At 29.5% G+C, this 19,989-nt stretch overlaps 1 protein-coding gene across 1 annotated transcript in view; it reads right to left on the bottom strand.

Moving 5' to 3' along the window:
* Positions 1-18,645: 18,645 nt before the first annotated feature.
* LOC123302346 (plastin-2) overlaps positions 18,646-19,989 on the bottom strand; it is a 36,413-nt gene continuing 35,069 nt past the window's right edge. Inside the window, exon 3 of the mRNA XM_044885239.1 lies at positions 18,646-19,609. Within this exon, the coding sequence (XP_044741174.1) occupies positions 18,906-19,609 (704 nt within the window). The 3' untranslated portion in view covers positions 18,646-18,905. The remainder of the gene's footprint in view (positions 19,610-19,989) is intronic.

Genomic DNA, 19,989 nt, shown 5'->3' on the forward strand with positions numbered 1-19,989 from the left:
TGCCGGTGGATAACCGGGTAGGATATTGTTTAAGCAAATTTTTTCTAAACAAATAAATAATATTGACTGAATTGCTTCGGAAAAATGTTATCATATAATTGGGATCAAAATTCCCAAAATATGTTCTTGGACTTTTTTTCTACACCCTCCAGTTTTTGAATAAAAAATTCGTAAAATTTGAAAACTCGCGATTTTTACGATTTTTGCCCCTCAAAAAGTGCAAGAAAAAATCAGATGTTTAACATATATCAAATTTTTATTTGCGGTGTAAAACTAACTCAACAACATCCCGTAAAAAATTTAGGACTGATTGCATCTTAAGTGCTTGATTGTCAATTGATAAGAGAATGCGCGAAAAACTACCCAAAAATATCGATTTTCTGTTCTATACATACTCCGGACGGCACCAATCGAAATAAAATCAAATTAACAAACAAATTCGATAAAATTTTATATTCCAAAACGCAACTCTTCAGAAAAAAGGAAACACCGTTTTTCGGGATCCGGGATCCTGCATAAATTTTCCATTATTCAAGCTCAATGACTGATTTTACCGAGTCTAATCGTTATCTTTTATTTGAATGAATTTAGTATAAACAGTATGGCACGCCATTTTACTATTTAATAGGCTAATTTTTATCGAGAAAAAAATTAATTATTTTTTTTCAATCAGAAATTTTATATTTCATATTTTATATTTTGTAAAATAAATCTTAGTAAAAGAGAGATTGATATAAGATAAGATGAGAAAAGAGAGATGAGAATTAAAATTATGATGATAACATAATAAAAATGTATTATTATTATGATGATACATAATAATAAATCAGTTAATTTTATTTGAATTAGATTAAAAAAAAATGATTGAATTAAAATTATGTACATAATGGAAATAGAGAATTAAAATTATGTACATAATAAAAATGATTGAATTAAAATTATGTACATAATGAAAATGATTATTATTATGATGTTAACATAATAATAATGTACTAGCTGTTAAACCCGCTTCGCTGGGTTGTTTTTGCACATTTAAATATCAAAATTGTTAAATGAAAGACTTTTTTTTAATTCTCTCTGTGTGTACGGAACAGTAAGATTTTTTGGCCGATCCCAATATTATGTCTACACTCTCTGTGTGTACGGAAAAGTAAGGGAAAGATCGATAGAAACCCATGGAACATTCCAGAATATTCGAGAAAGTTCTAGAAAATTCGATAGAAATCCATAGAACATTCCAGAATGTTCGAGAAAATTCTAGAAAATTCGATAGAAATCCATAGAACATTCCAGAATGTTCGAGAAAATTCTAGAAAATTCGACAGAAACCCATGGAACATTCCAGATTGTTCGAGAAAGTTTGATAAAATTCAATAAAAATCCATACAACATTCGAGAATATTCGAGAAAGTTCTAGAAAATTCGATAGAAATCCATAGAACATTCCAGAATGTTCGAGAAAATTCGATAGAAATCCATGGAACATTCCAGAATTTTCGAGAAAAATCGAAAAACATTTGCGCCAGTAGCGCCATCTAGTGAAAATTGTACTATTGCCAGTGGCGCCATCTATTGAAAATTATTAGAACTATTTTTTTAATCTATTTTCTATGAATTCCTAGATCATTTTTAATTCCACCCCCACCAAACTCCCTTATTCACAATGCACCCCCACCAAACTCCCTTATTCACAATGGGAGCCTAAGCGCTACCCAATGACATAATCCCCTACCGAAGGTCAATGGTTAGTTTTAGGGAAAATCGGGGACATACAAACAAACACTCTCTTTTTATATATATAGATTATTATTACGATCATTTTTTTTCGGACATTAAATAGTAAAATGGCGTGCCATACAAACAGACTGTCATGTGCCGTATCAGCAAAAATGTAATTCCATGGATAAGGATCATCAATGTTAAGATCAGCGAATTGGGTTGAAATGGTTATTTTAAGAAGCTAAAACCTTTTTTTTAATTTTTTAGCAATTTTTGCAAATGGCCACCATGAGCGTAGCTGAAGAGGGAAAAAGTGGGAAATACTAAAATGGGTAAATCTATCTGGGTATAGATTTTCAGTGTCCGTAGTGAAAATTTTCAAGCAAATTACGGTACCCACTGCTCAGTTCAGAATTACAAAAGAGTCAAGCATAAGAAGGCAGAAATGATGTTATCAGATTAATCCGATGTTTTATGAGCATTAAAGTCGGCTCCCGACTCGGAAGTGTCAATTCTTATCGTATTGTTTGTAAACATCCTCCGAATGCTTCAATTATTTGCCGAACATTGCCGAATCTGCGAAATAAGTGATTCCGGTAAACACTGGATTAATCTGAACGTCATTTCTGCCTTATCCTATATTTGACAAGATATTTTCTCTCGCAGTCCATATACTAGATCAGGGATCGGCAACATTTTGAACCGGAAGAGTCAAAAATTATAATTAACAAAATTTCAATGTTTTTAAAGAGCCACAAAAATTTTTCTTGTCAACAATAAATAGTACTTAATTTATGATAAAATAAATAGTAACATATAAATAAAAATTTTTTTATAAAACTATTCTATTTATTTATACACTGCGCCAAAAGAACCAAATTTTGACACAAAATTTCACCTAAATTTCAAACAGCTATATATCCGCGAAAAATAATCGAATTTGGGAGCTCTTTTGAAAACTTGTACCTTCTAGTTTTGGAATCACTTGCTCCAAAATTTTATTACAACTTACTGGTTTGCAAGAAGGGTTGAAAGGAAGATAAATGTTATCACTAAATTTTATATAAAGTTTAGAAGCATACCAAAATTTTTAAAATTATTTTACAACAAATTTGTGAATACCACTCGAAAGATTATTTATTGTTCTTGAAAATTAAGATTTAAAAAATTTCTCTATATCCATTTTGCAAAACTTAAACTGCCTTCTTTTAAGCCCTTATATATTGTTTCTTAAAAATGTTTACCACTCTCCCATTTTTCGTTTTTAAACATGTCCAAAAATAGAATTTTTCCTTATTTTAGGCGGTTTTTCACCTGGCCGTCATTTTATAAAAAAAAGTGTTATCTAAAATCTTATCGTGCTCATTAGAAAAATTGTAGGTACTTTATAGTTTTAGAGCAATAAATATTGCTCAAAAATTGTTATCACCCCCTGCCGCTTTGTACTGAGGATTGAAATGGTGAGGAATTCGAGTATAGTGATATTTATTACAATAACTATCTTCTAACTTGCTTTTCAACTCTGTAAATTTTCCACTCCACAAAGCTTTACTTTTTAAATCGATCAATTGCCTTTCTAGAGATCCAGCATCAAATCCAAATGGCTCAATGTGGATTTCGTTACTATTTGTGTTGAGAGGGTTTACTATAAATGCTAGAGTTGTGTTTGTTTATTATTATTTTTATTTCGGCTGAGATATAGAAATGGTGCCTAATCCTCGTGAATCAATTCAAAACGATTTTTAAATCCTTTTTTATAAAATAAATAATATTTGCGTGTGGAACTAAAGAGCCGCAGCTTTACATCCAAAGAATCGCATGTGGCTCGCGAGTAACAGGTTGCCAAACACTGTACGAGACAACAGTGGCGTAGCTCGCCTTGGAGGGCCCCTGTATCCAAATTAGTTGAGGAACCCAATTTAAGGATAAAGATTTCTCACAAATGAAACAAAAATCTTGCATTAAATTAAATTAAATATTTATTGATTATCACTTGAGTTAGCCAAACAATTCAAATTAAATATATAGTTTTTTTATCTTTTTTTCGGTAAATTGATTTATTAAATCATAGCTGAAGATGATTTCAGACAATATAGACAATAGTGACAAGTCTGATAGCCTTAACTATCCCATCGAAGTTCTTAAGTAATTTTTTATCAGTTTTAATTTTGAAAAACTTTTTTCTGCTGTTGCGGTTGTATCTGGAAGGGCCAAGAATAAAAAGCATGCTGTTATTACCTCCGGAAAACCGGATGCATGGCTATTGAATTTTATCAGCGATAATTCCTTGACTTCCTTAATTGAATGCATTTTTTGAATTTCAGATTTTAAGCATGTTTTTAGAGCCATTAATTGTTCATAATATTTTAATAATTTTTGCTTACACACGTTAGGGGCCTCTGTAGCACGGGGGCCCCGTATCATAGATACGGCTGATACGGCGAGACCGTCAAATACTGGATCATTATTGAATTAATAAAACATACAAAGTACACAAAGTTTTATTTTAAAAAATTTCCTAAATAAGATAGATCTCTTTTACAACATAATAAATATTTACATGTGCATATAATTAATTTCAATTATATACTTTAACTCTTTAATCTTTTAAAATTTAAACATATGCTTCATGCAATCATCTTTAATTTAATTATTTGTGCTATAAAGTTAATAAATATTTGCATATAAATTTTTACGCTTAAATAACGTCTATTAACAACAATATGGGTGCGTCTAATGTTTTAATATTGTAATAGGTATATAAAAACGACCTTGAAATTTATTATAATTTCCTAAATAATAAATCTTAATACGACAGATTATTGTGTTATTTGGTCTACAATAATCCCACAACGACTAAAGTTCACTATTTCTTAATATTACCTGTAAACGCTGGTAAAAAATTCCTAAATCTGAGGAACATACTCCTGGAGACGATATTTAAAAATACCCTTAAGAGAAAGAACTTTCTGATTTAAAACTTTCAAGAAATCAATTTTTATACTATGTAGGTATATATGAAATATATACTAAACTTCGCCTCAAGTTGGTAACGCTTAAAAATATTAATGCTATGAAAAAAATTTTGGTATAGGTGTTCATAAAATCACCTAATTAGTTCATTAGCCGTCTGTGAACACGATAACTCAAAAACGAAAAAAGATAACAAGTGAATCGAGTTCGTAAATGAGAAACATAGGTCAATTGGTTCTTGGATCCGTAGGACTCATCTTGTAAACCGTTAGAGATAGAACAAAAGTTTAAATGTAAAAAATGTGCTTTATAAAAAAATAAACAGCTTATGTTTGAATTTTTTCGTAAACATCACTGTTTACCTGTGAGGGCGCAAATTGACATGTATGTATGCGTAATGTGATAGAGTAATCAACACTGTCTATAAATGGTATTTGAACAATTAACTTAGTTAATTGTTTGTTTCCAAAAGTATTTTCTAAAATTTTGTTTCGATATTTTAGAATGTTTCACAAGACCACTAGTTAGAGCTACGTGCAAATTTTCCCTATCTTTTATAGTTTTGGAGAACATGGATAAAAAAAGTTTTGTTCTAAGTTGCTCCCTCGCAATGGTAAACAATTTTTCCGAAAGAATATTTCAAAAAAAAAAAGTTGTTAATTAAGGGCCGTAGCACAGAAGATAAAGATTTTTGAGAGATGATTCCATAAGAATTTTTAATCAGCTTGATCAAAGCTACGTAGTTTTCAAAAAATTTTAACCGAAACCAAAAATCAATGTATTGTGTACGGGGATTTGTACGGGGGTTTGATTTCATAATAAGATATGAAATGATGTTAAAGCAGACCGGTACGCAAAGGAAGGGTTTTGGGGATCAAAACTCCTTCCATTGGGAATCTGTCCACATAAATTTTGAGCTAACAATATAGTCCTATAAATGCATCCATTTATGAGACCCATTTTCAATGACAAATCAGATATCCAAGAATATTTTGAATTCGGTGCATTTATTTTTTTGAGCTCGGTACAGTCTTTGAGTCGAATACTTCAAACAGAAAACCTGGATCTTGGCGATGCTATCAAACTAGCTGAGGCTGCGAAATATATTTTGATTTAAAGAAGAGAAAACTTTGGAAAAGAGTTCAGAAAAATTTTCAAAATCATGAGCGGTGTCTGCGATGAATACGACATAGAAGTGTGGAAGCCAAGGTTCGCGTCATAACAGACACTCGAATATTCAGATTGATTCAGTTGAAGATTATAGATCGAATTTTGATTATAGATCGTCTCTTTCTCAACAAAATGAAAAATATTGATAAAAATTCTTGCTTGACTTTTTGAACTAGAATATTCAATTTTGCACTATGATTTCTGTGACATCTGAGTCGACGAAGTTCAACTTTGGCGAAAACGCATTGCCGGACGGGGTGCCAACAATTCACTCGATATTTATACTAAAGATGTGTTTCCGAATGTCTACTAAATGCTTCGCGTTCTGGCAATTTTGTCTGTTACAACAGCGGCAAATGAACGGTCCTTTTCCACCTTGTGTTGTCTCAAAACATATCTTAGAACAACAATGTCTGAAGATGGGCTAAACGGTTTAACGGTAAGTTCTTGCTTAATATACATCGCGGTGTATAGATCGATGCTCACAGAATTTTGGAAAAGTCGCAGAATTAACTTATTGAAAAACATTGAATGAATATCACGTTTTGACCTAATTAAATATTCTCTTATTCGAAAAAAGAATTTCTTGATTTTATTGACTTTGTGACCTAACATGGTGAACAAAAGTTGGAACCCCTCCCTTGGATAATTTCTGCGCACGGGCTTGTGTGAAAGTAATTTTAGTCGCCTCAGAAACAGTAATCCTAAAAGACGAACGGAATACTTGAAATTTGAAAATAGATAATCGTTACTAAGTACTTATTTAGTTCGAAAAAACAAAATTGCAACTTGTTTCTTATCTAAACATTTTGATTAAAAAGGATTTGGCTCAAAATCTTCTAGGCTTAATATTTTTAAACTAGTCATTATTTAATATATGATAATACATATCATATGATCTTTTAATATTATTAAAACGAGATCTTATTGTTAATAACGGTTATGCAACACCAGATAAATTTAATACTTCCTGTATTGAATTAATAAAAAAATCTAAAAATGAAACGTGTTAAGTGAATCATACATGGAACATAAGTCACATTAGTTCAACTTTTTTTTTTAAATTATTATTTATAATAATCATTGTTTATTTAAAAAAAATTATACTTTACTATAAAATTATCACATTTGTGAGTCATGATCATGTAATTTGGCATTTAAAATTGTAGTAAAATCTCTTTTTAATGGTTGTTACTCTGATTTAGCTACAGGTTCTGTTTAATTTGTATCGACCAGGTAATTCTTATTTTCTCATTAATCTTATTTGAGATCAATTGAATCTATGTATTGTTTAAAAAAGAATGAATAAATTGAATTAAATTGAGGTTCATAACAGGTTGGCTGATAAGTCCCCGGTCTGACACATAAATGGCGTCGCTAGTATTAAATGCATATTATTTTTATATAGTACCAACCTTCAAATGATTCGTGTCAAAATTTGACGTCTGTAAGTCAATTAGTTTGTGAGATAGAGCGTCTTTTGTGAAACTTTTGTTATTGTGAAAAAAATGGAAAAAATGGAATTTCGTGTTTTGATAAAATACTGTTTTCTGAAGGGAAAAAATACAGAGTCCGGAAACTCATTATCAAGCCAAGTTTTTGCTTCCACTGTATTTTTTCCCTTCAAAAAACAGTATTTTATCAAAACACGAAATTCCTTTTTTTCCATTTTTTTCACAATAACAAAAGTTGCTTCACAAAAGACGCTCTATCTCACAAACTAATTGACTTACAGACGTCAAATTTTGACACGAATCATTTGAAGGTTGGTACTATATAAAAATAATATGCATTTAATACTAGCGACGCCATTTATGTGTCAGACCGGGGACTTATCAGCCAACCTATTAAATATAATCTCAAAATTATCCATGTTTTTTTATAAAAGCCAACGTAATTTTAATTTATATGTTATTTTGTTATTTTGATTATGAATAAAATAAAATTTTTTACATTAATTAATATTTGATAGCATTTAATCATTATAAATTTCATAAATGCATTATAATCTAAGGAATTTTTTACAATTCAAATTTTGCCGCGCAATTCCTTTAAGTTCTTACGATTAACAATAGAAACAGAAACCATGAAATTATGACCATAAAAATTAAATTAAATCAAAACTAAATAAATCGTTTAATTTTTTATTCAGTGTGCGTTTGAAACATTGTTCTATCTATTGGAAGTATCAACTGTGCCATTATTTTACGAACCATGTATTTCCGATTTTCGGCGTTATTGAACAGAGATACTCATTGGGGCCCATGTAAATTTGCAAAATTTTAATTAATTATATCTCTTAACCAATTGATTCAGTCAAATTATACATTGAAAAGGGGTGAACCTTGCATCAAATCAGATATTTTTGTTCATTTGAGGTTGTTTGCAAAGTCAATGTTAAATCCAAGTTTTCAACCTCGTCAAACGACCGGATCATTGCCTTATTCATTTTTAAAGCAGGTTAAATTTGCAACAATTTGAGACCGTATTTTATAGGACCGATAGTATCGAAGATGCAGCTTTTCAAAGTTTGTCTATTTTGTCAAGTTACACGATTTAACGCCAAATTTCATCTTATAAACCGTTAGAGGTAGAACAAAAGTTTAAATGAAAAAAATAAACAACTTTGGTTCGGAACCTTTTTTCGTAAACATCACTGGTTTTCGAAAATTTCGAAAAAATATTTTCTAGAATTTTTTTTTCGTTTTGCTAGAATGTGTCACAAGACCACTAGTTGAAGCTACCTGCAAATTTTCAACTCTCTATCTTTTATAGTTTTGGAGAATATTTGGCCCAATTTGCGCCTTCACGGTAAATAGTGATGTTTACGAAAAAATGTTTCAAACAAAAGTAGTTAATTTTTAACTTGAAAAAATAGACAAACTTTGAAAAGCTATCTCTCCGAAAATATCGGTCCTATAAAAACCAGCTTGATCTCAAATTGTAGCAAATTTAATCTTCTTTTTGTTGAAACCAGCCTTTCTAGGTCAAAGTTTTTTTAGTTTTTTTTCGGCATTATTCCGTCGTTTCCCGAGGTCAAAAACTTGGATTTAACATTGCAAACAACATATCAAAAAAACAATAATACCTGATTTGATGCAAGGTCTAATATTAAATTTTATTGAATTATTTGAAAAGGATCAAAAAGTGTCATTCATCCCTGTGAAAGCAATACTTACCGAATTACAACTAATTGATTGTAGATTTTTTTTCCGAAAATAGAAAACGTAGAATAAATTCGGTGAAAATTTTTTTTTTAAATAACTTGTAAATTCTAAGTTTTTTTTTTTGACATTTTGGAGCTTTAAAAAGGTTCTGTATATTCTGACCAGGGGCGTAGTTACCGCCGTATCAATGATACGGGGCCTCCGGGCTACAGAGGCCCCTAACGTGTGTGAGCAAAAATTAGTGAAATTTTATAAACTATTAATTGCTCTATCAAAACATGCTTAAAATCTGATATTCAAAAAATGCATTCCATTAAGGAAGTCATGGAATTATTACTAATAAAATTTAATAGCCATGCATCCGGTTTTCCGGAGGTAATAACAGCATACTTTTTATTCTTGACCCTTCCAGATACAACTACAACAGCTGAAAAAAGTTTTTCAAAATTAAAACTGATAAAAAATTACTTCGATGGGATAGTTAAGGCTATCAGACTTGTCACTATTGTCTATATTGTCTGAAATCATCTTCAGCTATGATTTAATAAATCAATTTGCCGAAAAAAAGATTAAAAAAAAGTATATATTTAATTTGAATTGTTTGGTTAGCTTAAGTGATAACTTATAATCAATAAATATTCAATTTAATTTAATGGCATTTTTGTTTCATTTGTGAGAAATCTTTATCCTTAATTTGGTTCCCCCAACTCATTTTGATACAGGGCCCCTACAAGGCGAGCTACGCCACTGATTCTGACCGAATAATTTTCCGTTTTCCAACATCCAAAGTTTGGTTACCTTAAACCTAAAAAAAGAATTATGAAAGTTAAAAAAAAAAAAAAAAACATTTAAAAATTGTTTGTCAATGATTAGATTTTATTCTGACTTTTTAAAATAGTATAAATTTATAGCACTTAAATTCGAAAAAAAAAATACAATATAATACAGTTTTGATTTATCGCGCTCTCATGTACAAAAAAATTCTCTGGAATGATGATAGTGTTTTATTTTCGTAAAATAAAATTACAAAGGGTTTTTATTTTAGCACCAAAAAAAATCAATTTTGCGAATATTATTGCACAAAAAAAGAACGAATCTTAAAAAATTAATAGTTGTAAAATATTTAGAACTAATCTTTTCTTTTAACTTCGTTTTTCTCACAATTTCCAAACATTATCAAAATTTCTTATTTTTAATTTATTTTTTTAAAGTGAAACTTTTAGTATAGGAGCTCGCAGCGTTTTCGAGAGAGCATTTTATTACGGCTGATTTTATGATAAGTTGTTCTTTTTGCTTTTTCAGTTAGAGCTTGGGCCATTTGACTGGCGGTAGTGGTTGCGTTTAGTACTGCGCACCCTAAATATACAGGTAATAATCGTAAATTTTAAAAGTATTTTAGTATGTCTGTAATTTTAATATTATGTTATTTAAGTATACAAAAACCTAAAATTAATTTGCCAGACGTTAATTCGGTTGCTAAACCTTGAATAAAAGCGAAAAATTTATGAAAAATATTGCAATGCTAATGCTTTTTTTTGAGTGTTAGATGGACGCGATTGTTAAGGCGCCAGTATTTCCTATATTATTTTAGTGACAACTAGTTCCGAGTTCGAATCCAGCAGCAGTCAGCATTTTTTTTTTTCTTATGTAATTCTATGGATTTTTTTTTTAATTTATTTAATTTTAGGTTTTTGTATACTTAAATAACATAATATTAAAATTACAGACATACTTAAATACTTTTAAAATTTAGGATTATTACCTGTACATTTAGGCTGCGCAGTACTAAACGTAACCACTACCGCCAGCCAGATGGCCCAAGCTCTAACTAAAAGACCAAGAAGAACAACATATCATAAAATCACCCATAATAAAATTCTTTTTTTGCCGACGTTGCGAAGTCCTGTACCATTTGTCAGAGGTTATTTTGTAGTCCGTTTTATTTTACCATAAAGAGACAATCGACAAAACAAATAATTTTTCGATGTTTGGTATTAGAAGAACATGATTCAATATTCTCGCATTTCTCGATCACTAGACACAGTTGTTGATATTTTATAAAAAAAAGTTCACTAGTTCCGATAATATCCGAACTATTGCCGAAAGTATGCGACTACTTAAGATGTTAAGAGAATAATAAGTTTGGAATTAAAATAATGCAAAAAAAATTAGCTCTAAAAATTCGTTAAGAAAATTGTCATACAAGGGAAGGAAAATTAAGAAAAATAAAAATATTTAACATAAAATTCTATAAAATTCACAAAAATACAGTAACAAAAATATATTGGAAAAAAATAATAAAAATATTTTTTTTTTTATTTAAAAAAAAAAATTAGCATTTCAGCATTTTTTTTTCATTAAAAATATATTGGTAATTAATATTTATATATAAATATATTATAAAGAGTGATCATAAAAGATTGAAGTTATAAAACAAATACAGTGAAAGTTGCGTTATAAAGACATCGCTTGTAGCAAAGGGTTGCGATAATTTGAAATTTTTATATTATGCCAACAAATTTTCTTTACTTCGTATTCTTGATACAAAAACATTCATTAAGGTAAATCAAACCTATAACAAGCTTCACCAGATATCGTGCTTTTATACTTATCCTTCTGCTTTACCTTTTTTTTTTCGTTAATTCTAAAATTTTCTGACTATTCCCTAATTTTTCCAGAATTTCCAAGTTTTCTAGATTGAACGCCACCCTGATGTCAGATATAACACCCATAATTATACAACCTTTCAATATGTTTTCAATCGATTTTCACTGTTGATTTACACTATTCATAATAAAAAATGTTGTTTTTTTACTTCATTCTATTTGGATCTCTCTGTAATTTATAGCACATAATTTTATATAATGACAGAGTAATTTGAAATTAAAAAAAATCTTATTTTTTTTCTTTTTCGTAATAATAGTACTGTTTATGGCAAAACTTCATTTATGTAAATAAAATTCTGATTTACATATGTAAATCTAATTAAATTATAACTATGTAACACTTCTCTGTTTTTGGGATTTGAACAATTCCATATTTAGGAATCTACTTTCACACACTAGCTTGTCAATTTCGTTGTTTGAGAAGCAAAAATTCTTCGTTTCGCTATCATTTTATTAATCTAAAGTTGAACAAAATCTAAACTAAAGTAGTTAGGTCCTAGGTTACGAACATGAGGAACCCCTTTCATCTTTTCGTATGGCGGTTTCCATTATTTCTAAAAGCTTTATGGAACACAAAAGTTTGACAATTTCGTTATTTGAGAAAAACATTCTTCGTTTCGTGGGAATGTTGAACACTTTTCGTTTTCGTGTGAATTATAATTAAACAAAATTGAAAATAAAGTAGTTAGGTCCTAGACTACATACATCGAGAACGCCTCCCATAATGTCGTATGGAGATTTCTGTCTTTAGGGGACACCAAATTTTGACAATTTCGTTGTTTTTTAAAAGTTAAACTAAATTGAAAATTGGGTAGTTAGGTCCTAGATTACAGACATGGAGAACGTATCCCATACTGTCGTATGGAGGTTTCTTCCATTCCCAGAAAGTATTTCCACTAAGCTTTAAAGATCATACTGTCCTTACTAAATAACTACTTTTATCATATTTAATTCTTGTTCAACTATTATCCATTTTACAGATATGTGATAGCGACCCCAAAAGGATTTCCTTCGAATGTTGTCAAGTTATAATTTACTAGATGTAAAATTTGATTTTAAATAATTTAAATATCTATTTAATAGATATTTCAATTAAAGGGGAGCTTTTAACACAACCACTTTTCCAAAAAATTCTAACAAATCAAATTTTTTTAAATTTTGATTTGGATTTATGTGGCTGTAAAAAACGCCTTTTAAAAATTAAATATTGCATATTATTAATATTAATTTAAAAAATTGGTAAACGTGCACAAATAATTATTTAAAACTGTAATTAATATTTTATTTAAATATTTTAGGGAAAAAATATTTTGGTAATTTTTTTTTTCGTAATTCGAAAAATCTAGAGTTTTTCGATTTTGATCAAGTTTTACATTCACCATTATCTGGCTATTTCAAATAATCCCACTTGTGAGGTCTGTATGGATAACGATGAAATCTTCATACATGTTATTTGCATCGATAGAAGTTTACGGAGAGTTTGATGTAAAATGTTTGGGTTCGGAACCATGGATCTATCAATCCTGGTGGAGAAGTCGTGAGCTTTCTGCGCATATAGGCTGTGAGCTATAGCTTCATCTATCTAAAATAGCCCCTTTTACTCGGAGACGATTCTGCTCCGAATGAAAGGTTGGGTTCGGAACCATGAATCCATCAATCCTGGTGGATAAGTCGTGAGCTTTCTTCGCATATAGGCTGTGAGCTATAGCTTCATCTATGTAAAATAGCAGATCTTACTCGGAGACGATTCTGCTCCGAATTAAAGGTTGTAAGTATTGCCCAATTTTATATTTTAAAGAGATATCCACAGAACTATTTATATATCCTTCAAATGAATTAGATTTAGTGTTTTTATGGGGCTTTCCAAAATTTGATCGAAATCGAAAAACGCTATATTACGAAAATTTTTTTATGAAGCAGTATTTTTTTTTACGTAATAATTAATTGTGTAACCCTGCACATTAAAAAGTTTTTGAATTTTTTCTATTGAAATTCCATTAATTTAATTATTCCCTAAATATTAATTTTGTAGTATAAAAGTTGTAAAAAAGTTGTCTATAAAAAAAATTATTTCAAATTATTTTTTTTTCTTGTATCGAATATCTCGATTCAAGTTTTTTCTTATACATTTTCTTCTCACAAACATTTAATATTAAGTATTGACATAATTTTTTTAACTTTTGTCATTCGTTTCTTTAATTAGGATTATATAATTACTATATGGTATTCCATTTTCGATGTTACTTTTAAATGTCCCGCCATTTTTATATTTTATTGATAATATAAATTTTTCCAAAGCAAAAAGTCAACAAGCGTGAAATCGCAAGTTCCAGGCGATCAATTAAGGTAGTACCTACACGAAAGTGATATTCCAAGAATTTCTCAAAACTCAGAATATAAAATATTTAATTCATAATACACTTGCTGTTAAAATTAGAAGATGATTTACCATGCCATACATGAGATATTAGCAATTAAAAGTGACGCAATTTGTACGTGTACATGGGAGAAGTGTATAAAAATACACAAATTTACAAATATTATATTTATTTACCAATGAATGACGTCCACCATCTCTATGAAAAACTAATATAATGTAGAATACTATATTTAGAAAATATATAAATAAAAATAAAAATTATTTACCATATAGTTTCGATAAAAAACTTAAATAAATAACTCGTTTTAGCGATATTTTTTTATGGAGAGGATATAATAACTAATGGTAAAGTTATATATCATAGTATGTGTGTGTATACGTATAGAAGATTTGTTAGTGAGGAACTACAGTCTTGTGAAAATAATATATGGTATATGTATAATAGTCATAGCACAGTTAATGCACTGAATGATAGTATTAGTCCAAAACTTTTTGACTGGACGGTCGCGGAGGAACTACCTTAACGTCTGCATTACGATATATTATTCGATTTTCAAATTGTTCCAATAATAAATATTTAGTTATCATCAAAATTCAATAACATGGAAAATGGAACACCTAAATGTCACATGTGTCATTACGCATGCGTAGCCATTTATTAATTTTTTAATTTATTGAATTGATCAGACTAGATTATTAATAAATACAAAGTTTATCACAATCGTGAATATTTAGAGCAACTTAGAATACAAGAAATTGGAAGTTTGATAGCCAAGTCAATGGGTTGCTATCCGTATTTTATTTCTGAAATGCCTGTTTCCTGTTTTCCCATTTCCGCGATTGGAAAAAATTATTACTTCTCGTTTTCTTTCTTCCTTGGTTACGTCAAGGTTTTCTTATTTAGAGTTCGATAAGCGCCATATCTTATTTGAATAAATTCTTTTTTCCGTTTAATAAGCAAATAGTACCCAATAGAAAATTCCTTTTCATATTTGTTTTCACCGAATAAAAAAAGTGAAAAATCGGTTGAATAAAAAGGAAACAGGTCGATCTATACGATTCTGGCTTGATATAACTTACATAAAAAAATATTATGCATTAAAAAAGGGGGAAAAAATTTGCACCTTAACTTACTTAAGCTAAGAACCTTAATTTTAAACTTTTAATAAGTACCACCGTCTCCTACACATAAGTCTGATCAATCCATTTCCCTGCTGTATACATAGTGTACCTTGAAAAATGTTTCATATAAAAAAAATTAAATTTTATGAATTTGAATTGGGGCTTTGGACGGAGAATCAGAGGTACCAGTTTGAATAAATAAAGCTTGCAATAACTATCGTACAAATCAAATCTGGAACCGTATGTTCCCATCATATATAGTCTCCCCATTTTCATATTAAGCCGTTCACGTAAAATTTTACTGGACCACTGAAGTAATTGAATTTGGTTATGTTTTCAAATGACATAATAGTACCCAGGGTATCTTAAATGAGTGACTGTTATATAATCGATCTGTCCTTTATATAGGGTGGTCTATTATTGATAGCAGAAAATTATACTAGTAAATTAAGCTTATCAAGACAAATGGAGATGCTCTTTATCAAATTTCGATCTGAGGCCTAATTCGGGAGTTTTAGGAAACTACGAGAATGCAAAAATCTTTCTATTTTTCCCATAGTCCCATATCCCGAATTTGGTCACGGGTCGAAATTTGGAAAAGAGCTTTTCCATTTGTCTTGAAAAGCTTAATTTATTGGTATAACTTTCTGCTATCAATTAAATAACAGCCTGTATATTTTAAGCCATTAAATTGATTCCCTTCCTCAAAAATCGATTCGAACTCAACCGAAAAAACAATTTTAAATGAGACTTTTCCGCACTAAATTTAACGGATTCAAGACAGAATTTTTGGTGAAAAAATTGATTTTTGTATTTTACTTCATGAAGTGTCAAATTATCGTATTTTATGTAAACACGATTGCAGAGTATTTTCTATGATATCATTCGAAATCCTATATGATTTTCCTACAAAAAAATTGTGTTCCAACTCAAATCTCAAGGATCTAACGTTTGAAAGAGAAATGCTTGAACATATTTTTACATTTCTTCTATTTCCTATTCAAATTATTGAAAAAGCTCATAACAGGTTATGGGCCAAGTTATTCTTAATATATAATTGAAACCATAATCTAAAATAGGAATACATCATGCGATCATTTTTTTTCTTTCTGATGACATAACAGTCAATCATTTCAGAGTGTCCTAGCATGCAGAATCACTTTATAAATAAATAAAAATAAATTTTTCTTAAAAAATTACGATTTTCATATGATACACTTTTTTTTTTCTTACCCAGCCGTTATATTTATTCTATTTTTTTATGAGCAATCAATTTTTATATTCGTGTTTTGTTGATTAATTTATTATATTTAATTAAATGCAAAATCAGTTTCTAACCTAAAAAATCTTTGTGGATTTTTATTTTTCTTGCTAATAATTATTTATTATTTCAAATGCTAAATATACATTTATTTTATTTTATTTTTTTTTTTGGAATGTGTTAAGATTATTTTTGTTAAATATAGAATGATAAATACACAGCACGTTGTTTTTTTTTCATTTGTTTAAATTAATTGGAAAAATTATTAAATAATTAATTAGTTTATTAAAAAAACAAAAAAATAAGAATTATATATATTTTTTTTACTTAATCAGTAAATCATTTAAGTACATTTTTGATTAAAAAAATTAATTTTAGAATAAATATTAATAAATTAAAAGTTTATTTTATCATTTTTAATCAATTGCCCTCCTCTCTTTTTCTTAGACAACACCATTTAAGATTTAGGAAAGTAAGTGACAGTTTAACAGTGACGCCATTTTTATTTTCAGTCATCTGCAATTATCTCCTATCCTTTTTGTCTCAAGGTAGTATGGGTAAAATATAAAAATTGGGAAAACTAAATTACACATTTGTAAAATATTTGATAATATACGCAATTATTTTATTTGCATTGACTTGCATTGCTTTTTTTATTCGGCTGTGGGCACACAGGCAAGAATTACATGATGTTAACCCGTCTTCATTATTGCCGGGTAACTAATACTTGACGATTTTTAAAACCCTAAAACTTAAAAAATACGCGCGTTAGCTGCGGTTGTGAACCTCTTTGAGTGCATTAGATATTCTATTTATAGTCGCTGCGGCTATGGTGGAGTTTGCACGTCTGTGAAAAAAGCCCGGGTAAGTGATACTCCACGGGTAAGCCCGGGTAAGTGATAAGTCATAATGTCCACGTACCGTATTGATGAATTTTATATCATTTTTCACAGTTTTAAGAACGTATTAGCTTATTTTATTTTGTTTCCCCGCGGCTGTTGTGGAGTTGGTACGTCTCACGTCTATGAAGAGCTTGTGGGTAATTTAAATCCGCTCACAATTGCCACGTAACATTTATATGCACGGTGTTCTGTAAGTACCGTACGCTTTTGTTGCATCAGGTAGACAATAAAATTCTAAGACGAAAAGTCCTCATCCATTTTTTGATCCGGTTCACGGAAAGTTAGCTATTAATTAAAATAGGCAGCCAATTAGAAGCATTGTAAGTAAAAATTTAAACCACGCAACTCTGACTGAGACTGGCTGATTAATGATTTTTGATAAATTCAAAATAAAAAAATTTAATTAATTTTGTTTTAATGACAATAATGATTATTTAATAATTTATTTTTAATCTAAAAAAAAATCATTAATTGGTCAAAAGTAATCAGTCAGATTCGCGTGGTTTTAATTTTTAGTTACAATGCTTTTGATTGGCTTTTTGATTATTTTAATAAATAGCTAACTATCAGTGCATCGGATCAAAAAAATGGAAGAGGACTTTTCGTCTTAGAATTTTATTTTCTACCTGATACAACAAAAAAGTGCGATTCTTATGGGACACCCTGTATACAGTTTAGTTATTTCAATTTTTAATGATTATATGGTATATTTTAATATTTTATAATGTTTATTTTTATAAAAAATACGCGGCCATAACTGCCATTTTCTGTTTGGTCGGCATAATGGAACCGGATTAAATGAAATTCGAAGATTTGACACATCGTGTGCCCTCAGCCTTATGAAAAATATAGTAAAATTTAAAATACCCATTATTTAATTGTAAAAAAAGAACTAATTATATAATAAAAAAAATTTTAATAGCACGAAAAATAATCAAATATTCACTTGTAATTTACGGAAAATACTTTTTTTACATCGTAATAAGAAATAAAAAAATCATCTAGAGGGAGGGGAAAAAAGTAAGTTTTGTATTTTTTTAAAGAAAAAATTTTCTAAAATCAATTTTTACGTAAAATGTACTTTGGTAAAAACTTATTTCGTTGTATACATTTTTTTTTTCTGTACATTTTCATTTGAAATTTTATTCTCTCAAGAAAATTATGTAGATTTTCTTTTAAGGGCCCCATTCTAACCCGCTTTTTTAAATAAATATACAAAAAAATTTTACTTAAATTCTTACGAAGAATATTAAAAGAAAAAAAAAAACTTTAAAATATTGCATACTAAATGAACAGTGAAAATTTTTAGATCCATCAGATCTTCATAGTACGTGACAGTTTCAAACTGCTTTGATATGTTTTTTTTTTTAATATTTCAAAAATAAAACTCAAAATTCACTTTGTGAATCAATTTTCTGATGGAATTGAAATTTTCGAAAATAATTATCTATCGCTAAAATTTGGTAAAATTTACGACTTAAAATGTATGTGTATATTGGGTGGCCCCTCCCCCCTTTATATCGCACATAAAGGGCGTTTGGCTGCTTAACTTTCTTTACTATCCATATTTGGAATGTAATCCATAGCCATTAGGCATGCGAATAAAGTCATCACCATTTTTGGTTTGACCTCGGTGATATCTTCAGGTAATGCATAAACACGAGCACCCGTTTTACGTGCCATGGAAATAGCATATTTAGCATTTGCTAAACGATCCTCTGGATCCTCACTATCGATAACTAAATCATAATTAATTGTACCTGGTTTAATTGCATCGATTAAGTCTAAAACTACTTTAGCATCAGCAATTGAGGAATCTTGGAAACTTTTTAGCGATGTTTTCTTGCCAGCCGATTGTAACTTCTTATTTACCCATGTAACGATTTCTTTCTCCACCATTGGACTACCGGTATTTGCTAATTGTGTTAAAATTGATAGGGTATATGCACGCATTAATTGCCAAATTAACGCTAACGTAAGTGTTGCGTTACCATCGTTTATATCTTGACCGGCAATACCGACTAAAGAAAATTTAATTTGTTTACCTAATTCAACAGCATAATTACAATTTTCTAATTTTTCCATGAATTTTCGAAGTTTGGAGAATTTTTTATGTACACGATTCCAGTTCACTATGCCAGGTTTTATGATGTCGTATAATTGGAAAATTACTAGGCCATCGGTTAAATCGGAGTATAACCAATTCACATGTGGTGCCACACCCATGGAATTCATCCAGTTACGGTATGCTGAAACCAAAAAATATACAAATTAGAAAAAAAATTATACTTCGAGTCATAAGGATGTCATTTTCTAGAATTTTTGTGGTTTATTGATTATTTAACAAGATCAAAGAATAGATCTATACGAGATGTCTAGTTTCCAACCGGGTGCGCCTTGTTAGGTGACTGATAAGGAATCGAATCAGAAATATGAGTGATATTAGTCTAGTCCAGCATTCAGCCGCACTAGCTTCTGCATTACTATGAAAACTGAGAAAATTAGGGTAGTTCTCCCCTCCCCAAAGCACTCCAAATAGTAACAGTGAAAAAAATTTAAAAAAATCAGAATTTTACCTCCAACATCTTTACCCGATAGTTTCCGAGGTCATGATCATGAATTCAAGGTT

This window comes from Chrysoperla carnea, chromosome X, assembly GCF_905475395.1.
Source record: "Chrysoperla carnea chromosome X, inChrCarn1.1, whole genome shotgun sequence".
NCBI lineage: Eukaryota > Metazoa > Arthropoda > Insecta > Neuroptera > Chrysopidae > Chrysoperla > Chrysoperla carnea.